General features: G+C 29.0%; 1 protein-coding gene across 2 annotated transcripts in view; it reads right to left on the bottom strand.

The window, feature by feature from the left end:
• Positions 1-13,371, bottom strand: part of LOC107445211 (protein croquemort) — a 52,008-nt gene extending 38,637 nt beyond the window's left edge. Inside the window, exon 1 of one of the 2 annotated variants that reach the window (XM_071179887.1) lies at positions 13,187-13,371. Coding sequence is in view for 1 of the 2 variants with exons in the window: in XM_071179885.1 (XP_071035986.1) it covers positions 4,094-4,181 (88 nt within the window). In the remaining variant the exon portion in view is untranslated. Of the gene's footprint in view, positions 1-4,093; positions 4,498-13,186 lie in introns of those variants that run through there. The other variant, XM_071179885.1, reaches the window with a different exon arrangement.
• Positions 13,372-14,947: the final 1,576 nt, after the last annotated feature.

Here is a 14,947-nt window from a genome sequence, read left to right as displayed (position 1 = left end):
GATTTTTCGGTAAAACGTACCCACACTCTGAGTGTCGGCACTTTTTACCGTAATTTGTCCGGACAGTCAAAGTCATATGTCTCCCAAGAAAATGGCCTCATTTTGCACATTTCTTTTTTTTTTAATTTCAACAGTTTTTTACATTTTAATAATTTAAAACACCTTTTTCCTTGCTAATGAATTAATTGTGAAAGGAAAAAAAATTTCCTTTCACAAATTAATTCATCAGCATAATTTCATAACAAATGACTAACTCTTTGAAACATAAATATTTAGAACTCTTAGAAACAACTTTTTTTCTCATTCTATAATTTTTCATCTAATTTTATTTGTTAATTTAGTATTAATTCATTTTTTATTCTCTTTAATGCTAAAAATTTATCCAGTCATTATGTATCCCTAAATTTAGTTTTCTGACACAAGTTAGAAATAGCAAAAATAAAACAAGACAATTATCTCCTTGCGAATTCACATTCATTCAACAAACATCGACATTCAACAAACTCGACATTAACTGCACATCACCCATTCCAAAATTTTCAAACACTAATAACCAATTATTTTTGCTTAAATTTTTACTTGCTCATTTAAGCACAAAGATAGACAAGATAAGAAATAATAAGCAAGATGAAATTCGTAAACAAATAGAAAGTTATGTTAATACATAAAAAATAGAACTTGTTGCTCGTATTTCTCTTTCTTCCATTGACATTAAATTTTAAGAAAAAGGCAACGATTACCTACATATTTGTTTAAACTAAATATCATATTTTTCTTGATTATGAATTTCATTGCGTTGTTATGCATTCATCACTGTAGATGAAGTTATATTTTTTTATATAGTATATCACAGCGAAAGATCGAAATCGGTGGTTGTTGACTTTCACCAGTGAATGTCGACAAACACCAAATACGTCGGTGAAAGATCGAATATTTCATTACATTCTTGTACATTCGGACCCTCATGTCGACAATCACAGATATGCTTTGGTGAATGTCCGAAATATTTATTACATTCGATTTGATATGAATTTATTCGTGGATATAATTACATTTATTCGATATTTTAACCCTACACTGATGTTTTTTTAAGGTCAAGTGCCATTGCCCGGTATATATTTGCCCGATACTCCAAACACTGATGTTTCTTCTAATCTATCGTCAGTAAGTATTAAAATATAGAATAAATATAAATATATCAAATAAATATAATAATATTAACGAATAAATTAATATAAAATTGGATATAACAAATATTTCGGACATTCACCAAAGCGACTATGTGATTGTTGACATTCACCGGTGAGAGTCAGAAATAAGGGTAATTAGCAAATATTTCGGACATACACCAAGCGACTACACATTCACCGGTGAATGTCGACATTCTCCAGATTTCGGTGTTTCACCGTAACATATATATATATATATTTTAAGTTTTTGTTTTAAAGTGAAAGTTTTAATGTAACGTATAGATGTGGGAGGGAAAAAATTATGAGTTTCAAGAGGTTAATAAATAAAAAAAAGGCATTTTACAGAAATTTCATGTTAGGGCTATTCGAAGTCTCAGATGACAATCAGGGGTCCCCACCAGGGGGGAAGGGGGGCGCACGATGCGCCCACTTAAAGCTTGGGGGGGATTTTTACACTAAATAAAACGGATAGTTTGGGGGGGAATTTAGAATTTGCCCAAGAATGCTCCCAAGAGCTTGGGGGGATGGGGGCCACTGATGACAATACACTATTTTTATAACTGCTTAGAGTTTGTAACAAATATTCATGACCGTAAGGCATCTTGCGAGAGTATTCCCAAAGCTAATGAAGTAAATACAAAATTTGAATTTGAAGAAAAGTTACTGTCTTTAAAAACTTTTGTGGTAACTTTTCATCCTTTAACCCCCTCAGTAAATTCAGTGAAAGGTCAGTACAGAGTTTGAAGCATTGGCATTTAAGAAGTTGAAGAAATCGTTTATAAAAGGTTAACAACGTAAATAAGGTTAAAAGGAGATATTGGTTAAGGTAAAGGTTAAAAGGAAATATATTGGTGAAAAATATTGGAAATAGTGGAAAAGGAGAAAAAACAGTGGATGGTAGCCAGATGGTTTGTAAGTCAGATATTTAGAATATTTATCGCAGGACAAACTGATGTGAATTAGTGGAAGTCGATGTTTACGTGTTTAGATTATAATATTTTTCAAAATTCCTGTTCTACCAATAAAATATTTTATTTTTATAGATAATAAGTGTAAAATCTAGCATCGTAAAGGCGCTCATATAGTCTATTTCCAGGTGTAGCAGTTTAAAACCGCAAGGCTGATTCTTACACAGCTTTTCTCTAAATATTTCTGCATTCAAGTAATTAGAAACTGGATAATCATTTAGAAATTGATAGGCTATATAGAATGTTATGAAGCAGTTAAAAATTGCAAGGCTGATTGCTACACAGCTTTTCCCTAAATATTTCTGCATTCAAGTAATTAGGAACTGGCCTATCATTTAGAAATCGATAGCCTATATAGAATGTTATGAATCCTATAAACTTGAAAAACACATGAGATTTAGAACTTTATAAAAACGATAAGAAACCTTTGACTATGCTGCAAAAATTCTAGAGGCTAATGGAATTATAATGGATCGCAATTAACATTAACTGTCGCATATAAAGATTATCACTTTCTCTCTCACTCTTCTTTATTTTGTCATTAAAAAAATTCTTTTTTCCTTGGTGAAACTTGCTGTTGCATTTCGAAGTAAACGAAAATAAGTAGACAACTTTATAGGATTGAACAGACAAATTACGAAGTTTTTAAGTGAAAATGAAAGCAGTACAAAAACAAAACTCGTGGTTATAATACGATTTTTAAGAACCAAGTCAACATCTCGCCCTTTCATGAAGATTCATATTTACCAATCAGTCCCGTTCTTAGAAATTATAAAAAGATTTTGGATAAAATACGCTCGAAAATTAAGAAAAAATCTATTAATATAATGAATTTAAAGACTTCTATTGTCTCACCGCTAAGAATTTTATCTTCATGTGTTAAAATAATAGGGGAACTATGAACTTATATATTCTTTAAGAAATATGTTAGAGTTTGGAATCAGCTGTCAGATTTAGCAAAAAGTATCTTGATTATCTATTGCTTTATTTAATTCAACAATAAAATTTAAAATTATAAAATGATTCTTAATAATAATTAAAAAAGATTCATAGACAGAATTTAGAATTAAATTGGGTGCAATAAAATAATTTCCTCTTAAACTTGTGTTCTTTTTCTCATTGGGTTTTTATTTCCTTCAAAAAATAAATATATAAAATAATGTATGAAGCATGTATAAAGCAATGCATAAAATATTGTAGAAAACAAGTCTGGACTACTTTTATGAAACATATTTTTGTATATATTATTTAATATTATAAAGTGCATATGAAACATATCTTAAAATTATAAAATTATTCTTTATAAAAATTAAAAAAGATTCATAGACAGAATTAGGAATTAAATTGGGTGCAATAAAATAATTTGCTCTTAAATAAGTGTTCTTTTTCTCATTGGGCTTTTTTTCCTTCAAAAAAGAAATAAATAAAATAATATATAAAGCAATGCATAAAATAATGTATAAAAGTGTGGACTACTTTTATGAAATATATTTTTGTATAAGAATTACTTTTTAAGTTTACGACTTTTTACTTATATTTGTACAAGAGTATTGTGAAGTTAACAACTTTTACGAAACTAATTTTTATGCAGAAATAGCGTCTGTTGGCGGCTTTTAAGAGACATTTTTGTACAAGAATAGTTTCGGAAGTTGGCGCATTTCTTATTAATAAGAAAAAACATCAAGGCGAAGTTTTTCTATATTATCACATTGATTAAGAAACTTTTTGAAAGAGTTGAGGTTTTATAAGGTTATTAACATAATTTAACTAATAAAATTTTTAATTAATAAAAAAAATTTCAAAAATTATTTTTTTTCATGGGTTTAAAATAATTTTTACGTTTTAGCTTTTAAATAGATGATTTGAAGCAACAACAAAAAATATCGATAAGCAATAAAAAAAATATGTATTATGCTATATAAATATATATCTCACTTTTCCAAGGAAAGCTCTGGACATTTTCGCCATCTGAAGCTGATACATTGTTTTGCTCGTGTGTGATTAAACAAGCAGATTCCTCCATAAATAATCTTTTTTACTAAATATGAAACTTGAAAAAGAATATTTAAAATCCGCATTCTATTTTTTGAAACGCAAATCTCGTTGTAAATAAAATTGGTATTTCTTATTTACTGCGCTCGATATTTATGATGTTGAAACCAACATCATAGGACTCAATGTTTCTCAGTTTGAAAATTGTAACAGAAATTTAATTAAAACAGGAGGATTAAAAACACAATAGTTAGAATCACATATGTTGTCTTAATTTAATTAAAGGCGTAAACATAAATAAAACATTGCGCTTCAATTGAAAAAAGCAGGAAGTAAGTGCTGCCATCTAGTGATCAGTAAACTGAAGGCCAAACGGAAGTGCTTTCTACAATCACTGGTTGAAAGATGATTCGACCTTGGATTGCCTTGACCGCAGTGCAATTGGGAGCGTAGTAAGGATCAACAAGTGAAATGCGTTTTACGTTTTTAGATCAGCGGAGACGAGCTATAGAGTAACGTAATCAGTAGGAGCATTAACCGTAAATTATAGGGCCCGCTACCTGCTACAAAAGACGCGGTGCCTCAGAGTAAATAAAGGTCCCCAATTCCCATCTAAGTTATTTCAAAATTGTTAAGATTTTATTTTATAAGTTCATTTTAAATTAATTCAAATAAGTTAGTTTAGATAATTTATGCTTGTACTTTTAATAAATATTTGTAATTGTAACTATATAGACTTCCTCCAATCAATAAAAAAAGAAATTAATTAAATATAAGAACTTCGTGGTGTTGTATTGTTATTAAAAAAATTTTACCATTCTTCCTTTTAGTTTGAATAATATTTTATCAGTTACTTAAACTATTTACAATTCAGTAAACGTAAACTTCCATGAAAAGATAAGTTAGAAAATTACCAGCATTGTTAACTTGTCCGATCAGACAGGGGTCATCACNTTTAGATCAGCGGAGACGAGCTATAGAGTAACGTAATCAGTAGGAGCATTAACCGTAAATTATAGGGCCCGCTACCTGCTACAAAAGACGCGGTGCCTCAGAGTAAATAAAGGTCCCCAATTCCCATCTAAGTTATTTCAAAATTGTTAAGATTTTATTTTATAAGTTCATTTTAAATTAATTCAAATAAGTTAGTTTATATAATTTATGCTTGTATTTTTAATAAATATTTGTGATTGTAACTAAATTGATTTCCTCCAATCAATAAAAAAAAATTAATTAAATATAAGAACTTCGTGGTGTTGTATTGTTATTAAAAAATTTTTACCATTCTTCTTTTTAGTTTGAATAATATTTTATCAGTTACTTAAACTATTTACAATTCAGTAAAACTTCCATGAAAAGATAAGTTAGAAAGCTACCAGCATTGTTAACTTGTCCGATCAGACAGGGGTCATCACATACCGCATGCTAAGAGTAAATACTTGATTATACATACACATGATTAAAAAATACTTGATTATACATTCACATGATTATACATTTATGATGTTTGGCTTTTAATGCAAGGCCCCGCGATATAACACTAAGACAAAGTGCTTTAAATACATGCTACGAGCAAAAACCATTTTTTTAATCATATTCCTTTTTTCTTCCTATTTCTTAATCCTCATTATTTCGCCTTCGTCCTCTAGGCTCAAAGTGACCATTTGGAGTTCCAATTTTAAAGGAAAAAGAACGGGGGGCAAGGAAAATACAAGAGAATTACATAAAATTATACTCCTTTTGCACTTTTACAAAATAGGTATTTCTATTTCTGAACTGCTTAAGCCAATTTCATTTAGTTATTTTATAGTATAATGTATGACATTTTTATTTTTTCAATTTCATTTCAAACTGGTTTGCGGTGTTATTGGCTAATGGAAAAATTAAAAATAGCCTCCCCGAAATTGACAATCCTTTTTTTCTCTTCTGTTTTTTTTTTTTTTACATCAAAGTCTCTCATCCTTTTTATACAGTAATCTTTCTTTATCCTTCGTCCTTTATAGTCAACTATCCCCATCCTTTATTTCTGCTTGTCCAGTAATCTTGATTAGTTACTTAATGTCCTACCATCTTGCCCTTATCTCCTTTACAAAACATACTTTCTTTGCCCTATCATTTCGTCTTTTCTATCATCATTTCTTGACACTATTTTATTTCTTGTCATTATTATCTTGCGATTAAGACCACACTTTGAAAAATTGCGGTAAAGAGCACTGCAACATCCGTAAAATCTATTTTTATCCTGAAATTTTATATCGTAATTTTCCCAGCAATATTTATTTAATTGCAATAAATTACTGTAAAAATTACTATTACTATTAAAATTCAACGGAACGAAAAATTTGATGCACCTTAATTTTTAGAGTAATATTTACTATAAAATTGCTGTAATTAAATAAATATTACTATGAAAATTACGGTATATCAGATTTTTGTTCTGTAAAATTTTACGGTAAAAAATATCGGCACTCAGGATGAAATTGATGTCTCTCTTATATTGATATTATAGTTATTTCTCTCTCCTCGAGGAAGGTAATGAAACTAGAATTTAAGTAGATTTCAGTATTAAATATAAAAACCTAATCTATTTCGCAACGTTACTTGTAAAATCATAAAAAAATGTATTTTTAAAAACTATTTGCAAAAATCAGCAAATTAATCACTACTAAAATATTACTGAGACTGCTTTAAGAAAATATTTTTATTTTTTAATTTAATAGTTTTTTAATTACTTATCCGTCCTTAAATTTAGTACCATCGAAGAAAAGAATTAGTAGTGTATATTTGTTTTATTAGTTTGCTTTTTTCATACAAAGTAAATATCGGAAAATAATATATTTTTGCACGGAGAAAAAAATCATTTAAAAATTACCGTACAGTACGGTCATTGAATTTCTAGTAAAAAAAACTGTCCTCAGATCATCCTCAGAGATGTTTCCCTGACCGTCACCAATAGCCCATTGTGAAGCTCTAATAGGACTTAATAAAGTACTACTACTACATGAAAAAGACGAGTAAAAAAGTTTTCTTAAAAAAAGGAATTACGCATTTTTAAACATCAAAAATTTTATAAATGAATGATAAGAGATAATGCACGCTACTGTACGTGGATACATACACTAATTATATGGTCTACACACAAAACATATTTGAGTAAGGGAGAGTGGGGTCAATTGTAACAGGGTACGATTGTAACAGAGCAAAAATTTCGAGTGTNGATCGTCATGTGACATACCGTGAGATAGAGGCGTCTTTGGACATTAGTATGACTAGCATCAATAAAATGTTGCATGAACATTTGAGCTTAAAAAAAATAATTCGCGTTGGATCCCGCATAGTCTGACAAACGCTCAAAAAAAGGCTCGTGTCGATTGGCGCAAGGAAATGTTGGAAAAATACGTTCGAGGTACATCAAAGGCTGTGTATAACATCTACACAGGTGACGAATCATGGATCTAAGCATATGAGCCGGAAACAAAGTAGCAATCAACTGTATGGGTCTTCCAAGACGAGGCAAAACCAACAAAAGTTGCTCGAGGAAGAAGAACATCGAAACAAATTATTGTCTGTTTCCTCGGCATTAACGGTCATGTGGCGACAGTGGCGTTAGAGCAACGCAGGACAGTCAATTCTGAATGGTACATGACCATTCGTTTGCCTGAAGTCATCGGAGAAATTCGAAAAAAGCAGAAGAACATGTGAATCATTCTTCATCATGACAATGCGAGCTCTCCCACATCGACTCAAACAAAGGCATTTCTGACGGAGCGAAAGATCGAACTGATGGGTCATCCGCCGTACAGCCCTGATTTGGCACCCAATGACTTCTTCTTATTCCCACACATCAAAAATAAATTATGTGGACAACGATTTTCGACCCCCGAAGAAGCGGTTGATGCATTCAAAACGCATGTTTTGGAGTTACCTCTATCGGACTGGAAAAAGTGCTTTGAAAATTGGTTCAAACGCATGCAAAAATGTATTGATCATCATGTAGAATATTTTGAAAAACAGTAAAACCAATTTCGATCCTACATATTTGTTTTTTCATTATTAGGCCAGAAATATAAATAGCAACCCTCGTAAAGTACTACTACTACATAAAAAAGACGAGTAAAAAAGTTTTCTTAAAAAAAGGAATTACGCATTTTTAAACATCAAAAATTTTATAAATGAATGATAAGAGATAATGCACGCTACTGTACGTGGATACATACAATAATTATATGGTCTACACACAAAACATATTTGAGTACTATTATGTTTAAAAAAACAATTAAACCGAAAAGTATAAAATTATTAAAACTATTAGGTACCCGAAATATTTGATAGTACATTCTGTGTTTCTGGTTAAAGAATATTTATTAATAAAGCACATATACTAAAATATAAGACATAAATATGCTGAAAGTTTAAGACGCTGAATTAGATATTTAAGACATAAATATGCTGAAAGCATATTTATGTCTTAAATAAAAGACCAAAATATGCCTTATATAAAAGACCAAAGAAATTTCTTACATAAAAGACCAAAAAAAGTCAATTTTAAAATATTAAGTAAATAACCACCATTATTATTACTTTAAAATACGAATTTGAAAATGAAGCATTAAACTATTTCGCAGTTTCAAAGTATACTGCATATTATCAAAGTATCATTTAAGCATTATGCATGATTCAAAAAAGTAAATTTTTAAACTATTATTTTTAAAGCAACACAATTATTTTGCAGTTTTTTGATAACTAATTTTCATTTAACCTCTTAAATCAAATTTATTTTTTTGCGGAAGAGTCATTCTCCTAACATTTTAATTTATATATTTAACCCAACATAATTTATATTTCCTGATTCATATGTTAACTAACATTAATTTAGATTTCGGCATGCGAAAGATAGTATTTTAAATTTAAATATTAAGAAAAGGTTTGCGATTGTTCTTCATTTAAACGCTTTTAGTATTTAAAGTAAACTGTTACTTCTCTTTCAACACCCATTTCATCACCATAAAACTTCCTGAGTTTTCGCAATATCAAATAACCATCGCAAGCTGTGCAAGCAAATGAAAAAAAAAAAAAGATTATCGATTGCAGTATACTCGAATTCCGTCTAGCATTACCGGAAAACCAGGCATCATTTCTGGAAAGCATAAAGAGCATTTATTCTTTTAAATAAACGGGGGGATCTTAAAAATATCAACTATTTCAAATATTTGTTTGAAATTCAGAAAATGTATGCCTAATGTTTAGTTGCCCTCTCTTTCTGTTTGTTTAAATCTTGCTTTCCTAACGGAATTTCAATTTTGTTTCTTATGTTCTTAGAAATATTTCTAATTTACCTGATTTTTTTTCTCGTAAAAATAGATAAATTTTTCCGGTTTATTTTTTTCTTAATACAGAAAACATTCTCGATACAGTAGAAGCTAATTTAATAAAACTGAGGAGATTAAGTGATTTTGTAAAATTTTATTAATCTGCAAATTTTGTTGTTCTACAAATTTAATACTATTTAATAAAATATGTTATTTTTACCACTTTCATCCTAGCTAGAGCATTTAAATATTTTCTGAAGCATACTTCCCCCAGAGGATAATGCAAGTTTCAATAATTTCCTGACCATTACAAGTGGTATTCATAATCATTTTATAACCTAATGGAACTTTTTCGCCTGCTTTCCCACTAACTAGTTTGCACAAATCTTCCTCGGAGCTTTGTGTTTGTTGGCAGTTCCAATTTTGCCTTGTAAAAGAAATGTATTACCATATTATCATCAAATAGAAATCTACAATTCTGACCAACTACTTACAAGTGAAACTTTTGCTGATAAAAGACACCATTTACTGACAAACGTTCTTAGATTTTCACCTGTCCCAGCGATTCCTTGTATTGTATAACAATATAATCAGTTGCAATGGGATACCTGCAAAGACGTAGTGTGTGTATCTCGATTCTGATTGCTTGTTGAAACAAGGCATTGCTTACGTTGACAACTGTTCTTTCCATTTTATTTTGAGTAAGCAAATCCCGTCAAGCATCAATTCTCTTAAATCAGTGTTCCCCAACCCCCGGTCCGTGGACCGGTACCGGTCCGTGGATCAAATGGTACCGGGCCACCCATTTCATTGAAACTGAATTTAAATTCCTAGGTTCATACCCCAAATTAAATATATCTGTGTTCCATTAAAATTTTATTTATTTAAAAAAAAAGGTACCCTGAAGGTAGTGACATAAATTTTTTAATGATTTAAAGCGATTACCCCCAGTTGGAACCGTCTCATTGCAAAGAAACAAGCTCAGGGTTTTCATTGATTTATAGTTCTAGTAAGTTAAAATGTTAAATCACTTTATATTTATTTTTTGATGTAACTGCATTTTATTTCGAAGGCATGTTTAAATAAAATTAAATTAAAATAAATAAATTAAAATGATCTAAAATATAAACAATCAACCCCCCTCCCCCCCCAATTGGGCCGCGGTAAAATTATCAAACGTTGACAGGTCCGCGGTGATAAAAAGGTTGGGGAACACTGCCATAGGACATTGAAATTTGGAAATTCCATTTGAAATTCCATCTCCTCAGATCAATAATTAAGCTACGTAGTTTTTTTTTTCATGTGTAATATATTTTTAATCTGCTGCACAAAGTATAAGATGAATGTCACTTTGAACTATGAGACAAATGAAATAAAACTCCAGGTTTCCAGATTAAATTAACTATTATTGAATAGTTTTTACATCAATTAGGAATTCCTAATTTATCACTCATATTTATCATTGATTTCATCTAAAAATAGGCTATCAATTACTCTATCTGCATTCAATGTTGTCATCATTATTATCAGATTATTTAAAGCCCAACACAAAAGATAAAGAGATAAGGAATAAGTATATCAGTAAGTGGAAAATGTAATTGACATCTTTACTTTTTATTTCAAAAAATATATTTTATTGCTATTACATAACTATTTTACATAACAATTGTTTTTATATATTATATATAATAGTTTTTGATAAGTAAATATCTATAAAATTTATTTTACCCATTTTTATATTTTAGTTTTTAATTTATTATTTGTTATTTTTATTTGCTATTTATTATTTTTATTACTTTCAACTTTAGAAAAAAGTATATCTTGAAAATCTGTTTATCATTATTTTGTTTACTTATGTTTTAATTAATTATTCATTTATTTATTTTAACTTTTTTATATAACCTCAAAATCTATCATTTGATCTTTTTAAAACTATTTGAATATTTAGTATTTATTTATATCATTACAAATAATACAAATTTATGAAAAAATTTAGATCTCCAAGAAAACTTGGGGTAAAGTGAAAAAACTATCTTCATCCACAAAAATTATTATTTTCACAACTACCAATTGTAGAGTGTAAAATAAAGGGGGGGAGGAATTGAGATTACATTTTTTAAAAGGACGAGGAAGAAAAAAATTACTTTTGTAAGACCCCAAATCAAAAATAATAAACGTAAGGTATATCACTTCCGATAAAGGTGGGGAGAATTTCTGTTGGTGATTTAAGTTGATTACGAAAGTAATGTATATGATTTTGGTTTTCAATCTGACAAAAATAGAATTATATTCTCCTTTTTAGCCATTTGATAAACCTTTTTAATCACCTTGTAAACGTAATTCGTAAGTTTTTTATTTGATTTCATTCTTTTCTTCTTTCTAGCTTTGTGTCTATAACTTTGCTTCCATCGAAAAAATTTTATAATATCGACTACCGCTTTAGCTGTCCACAGAAATAAACTGACATAGGATATAATTGTATCTTGCCCTCATATTTGGTAGAGCCAGTTGAAATTTGAGTACTCTTGGTACTCAGAAAGCAGTTGAAAATTCTATTAATGATTATTTCTTTTTGGCAGTAGATTCACGTAAATTACGGAAATGACGATAAAGATACTATGAGGATCAGAAAATGATTGAAACTTTTGCTATAATTTACACACCTGTCAGAGCTTTAGTTGAAATTTCAGTGCTGTAGTTAGTCATAAAGTGATGATAATTTAGATTGACGGTAAATCCTCTTCAATAATCTCGCAGAAAATTATGCTTATATTGATTGAGAAACGACAGAAACTTGTATTAAAAATTAAGCCTCTGTTGATAAGATTAAGCTCCTGTTTGTCCTGATTTGAATGCTCCAGCTAGTCAAAAAGTGTGATTTTGATTCCTAGATTCCATCATTACAAACACAAAAGCTAGTTAATAAAAACAAAACAAAATAATAAAAGAGTGTGAAAAAAATTCAGCTAACGGAATTGATGCAGTTTTTAAGGTTAATGCTATATGCGATAAAATAATTCAGAAACATTCGTAAAAAACTGAACTAAGTCATTAATCAACATTAGAAACAGAAAAAATAAACCACAGAGTCAGAAGTATTATTTCAAAAATTCAAAATTGAACCATAATAAGAAATTAATCTAGAAACTGAAATTATAAATCATATGCATAAATATAGCACATTTTGAAAAATATTATCATAAATTTCATTAACTTCAAACTGCAAATACATTTCAATAAACTACATGTATACAACACAATTCCAGTTAGTATTTATCGTTTCAGATGGCAGAAAAAACGTGTAATTTTCACAATAATTAATAACATAAAATGTATCTTTTTATTTCTTCCAATTTATTAAATAGTTATTTCAATATTAAAACCGAACTCACACCTAAAACTATTTAATCGTTACCTAGTTGCTTAATTGCTACTCTTTATACATGTACATTTTCAAAATAATCAATTACAAATTTTAAAGATAATCAATAACAAATTTTCGAAATAACCAATTACAAATTTTCAAAATAATCTATTACAAATTTTCACAATAATCGATAACCTATTTTTTTTTATTCCAATTTATTGAAGAATTCTTGGAACATTAAAACCGAATTCACACTTAAAATTATTTAATCGTTACCTAGTTACGAAATTGTCACTCTTTAAATGAAGAATTTTTTAAAAAAGAATCAATTATAATTATAATCAATAACATAAAATGTACCTTTTTATTTCTTTCACTTTATTGAAGAATTCCTCAAACATTAATACCGAATTCTCACCTAAAACTATTTCATCGTTATCTACTAGCAAAACTGTAGCTCTTTAAATGGAACATTGCTCACTTTGGGAAACTTTTATCACTTCTCCATTCACATCACAAAAACGCTCGAATACAAAGATAGATACAAGTCCGATTTTTTCCTTTTTTATCAACGAACAATGTGCAATAATAGATATACATTACAAAGTCCACAGTGTGTAGCCGGAAACGACAATGAATATTCAATAATTATGTTGGGATTTTGAAGAGCTCTTAAGTTACCTTTAAAAGAATCGGAAGTTTCTTTTTCTTTATACAGGTAGAATTATGAACCACCATGTGTTTAATATTGAATTTCATCATTTCCTTTTCATTTCATTGCATCCAAATTTATAAGTTTCCTGTTTGAAGCGACAAAAAAAATTCTATTCCAGTTTCTACCCCTTCCTAGATACAAATCTAAAATTTTTCTGTCAATAAGATTTTATTTTTGTTACTATTTTAAAAATTATTTTCTAAAAATACCACATTTTAAATATCCTAATTTTAAAAATATTTCTGTAGTGATAATAACAAATGAAAAAGAAAAACGCTTTTTACAATTTATTAAACATTCCATTCTTTTCACTTCTTCGTAAATTAGGAAAAATCTTTCATAAAGTTCTTTGTTCCAAGTAAAATTAAAATCGACACTGTTTGAGTTGTTAAGTACTCAAATTGTGACTGCCCCAGCTAAAGGACTCAAATTATTAATTTTTAAGATTAATAATTTATTAATTTTTACGCTTAAGATTTCAGTTATGTTATCATCAAATAGAAATTATTGTCAATAGAAATTTTGTCTAGCCAAAGTAATCGAATTGTAACTGGAATTTTGCATCTGATGACGATAAAAGTTTCAATAATTTTTTAGCCGCAAGAGACAAAATTTATCGTCAGTCAAAATTCTACAACTTTTCAACTAGTCATAGGATTTTAGTTATAATTACGTCTCAGTTCTTTAAGACCATGCAAGTTTCAATAGTTTTCTGATCGATACAAACAAAATTTATTTTCATCCGATATTTCAGTCAAAAAAAATTATCATCAATTCAATTTTTGACCACTTCTCAACTAGTTACTTGATTCAACTTTGACTGAAATACTGTTGCTAGATGACAATACCAGTTTTAATGGTTTCTTAACAACCACAAGCAAAATGCATCACTGTATTATCAGTAATTGGAGGTTATCACCACTCGACGTTTTGTTCATTTGACTAGTTTGATTACTTAAATTTTAGCTAGTTAATAGTTCTCAACGGCAATAAATGTTCAATCATTTCTTGAAAGTTACAATCAGAATTCAGGTTACCATTTTATCACCAAATAGAAATTTAAGCCACTTTCGTAGTTGCTTACAGTGCGACAGAAAAAAAACCTAAATAACATTTGATCTAATGATCGGATCTTCACATTCTAGGACTCAATCTTAAAGATTCGAGCAATCTTAAAGACCTCAAATATGCTCATTAATTAGTGCAGACGATATTGAAGATACGTAATCAGGCACAAAAACGTACATAATAAACATAATTTTTTTTTTTTTTTTTTTTTTTTTGACGGATTCAGATTTTTGACTCGAAAAATATAGAAAGAAGCCGAAATTTTGGAAATATGGTCCCCATAGTTTGGTCAGGAGAGCGTTCGAAAATTAGAATCCTTTAATGTTAATTTTACTTCT

Source organism: Parasteatoda tepidariorum, chromosome 4 (assembly GCF_043381705.1).
Source record: "Parasteatoda tepidariorum isolate YZ-2023 chromosome 4, CAS_Ptep_4.0, whole genome shotgun sequence".
NCBI lineage: Eukaryota > Metazoa > Arthropoda > Arachnida > Araneae > Theridiidae > Parasteatoda > Parasteatoda tepidariorum.
The sequence above is the reverse complement of the archived record's forward strand: the minus strand, read 5'-3'. Positions and strand labels throughout refer to the sequence as shown.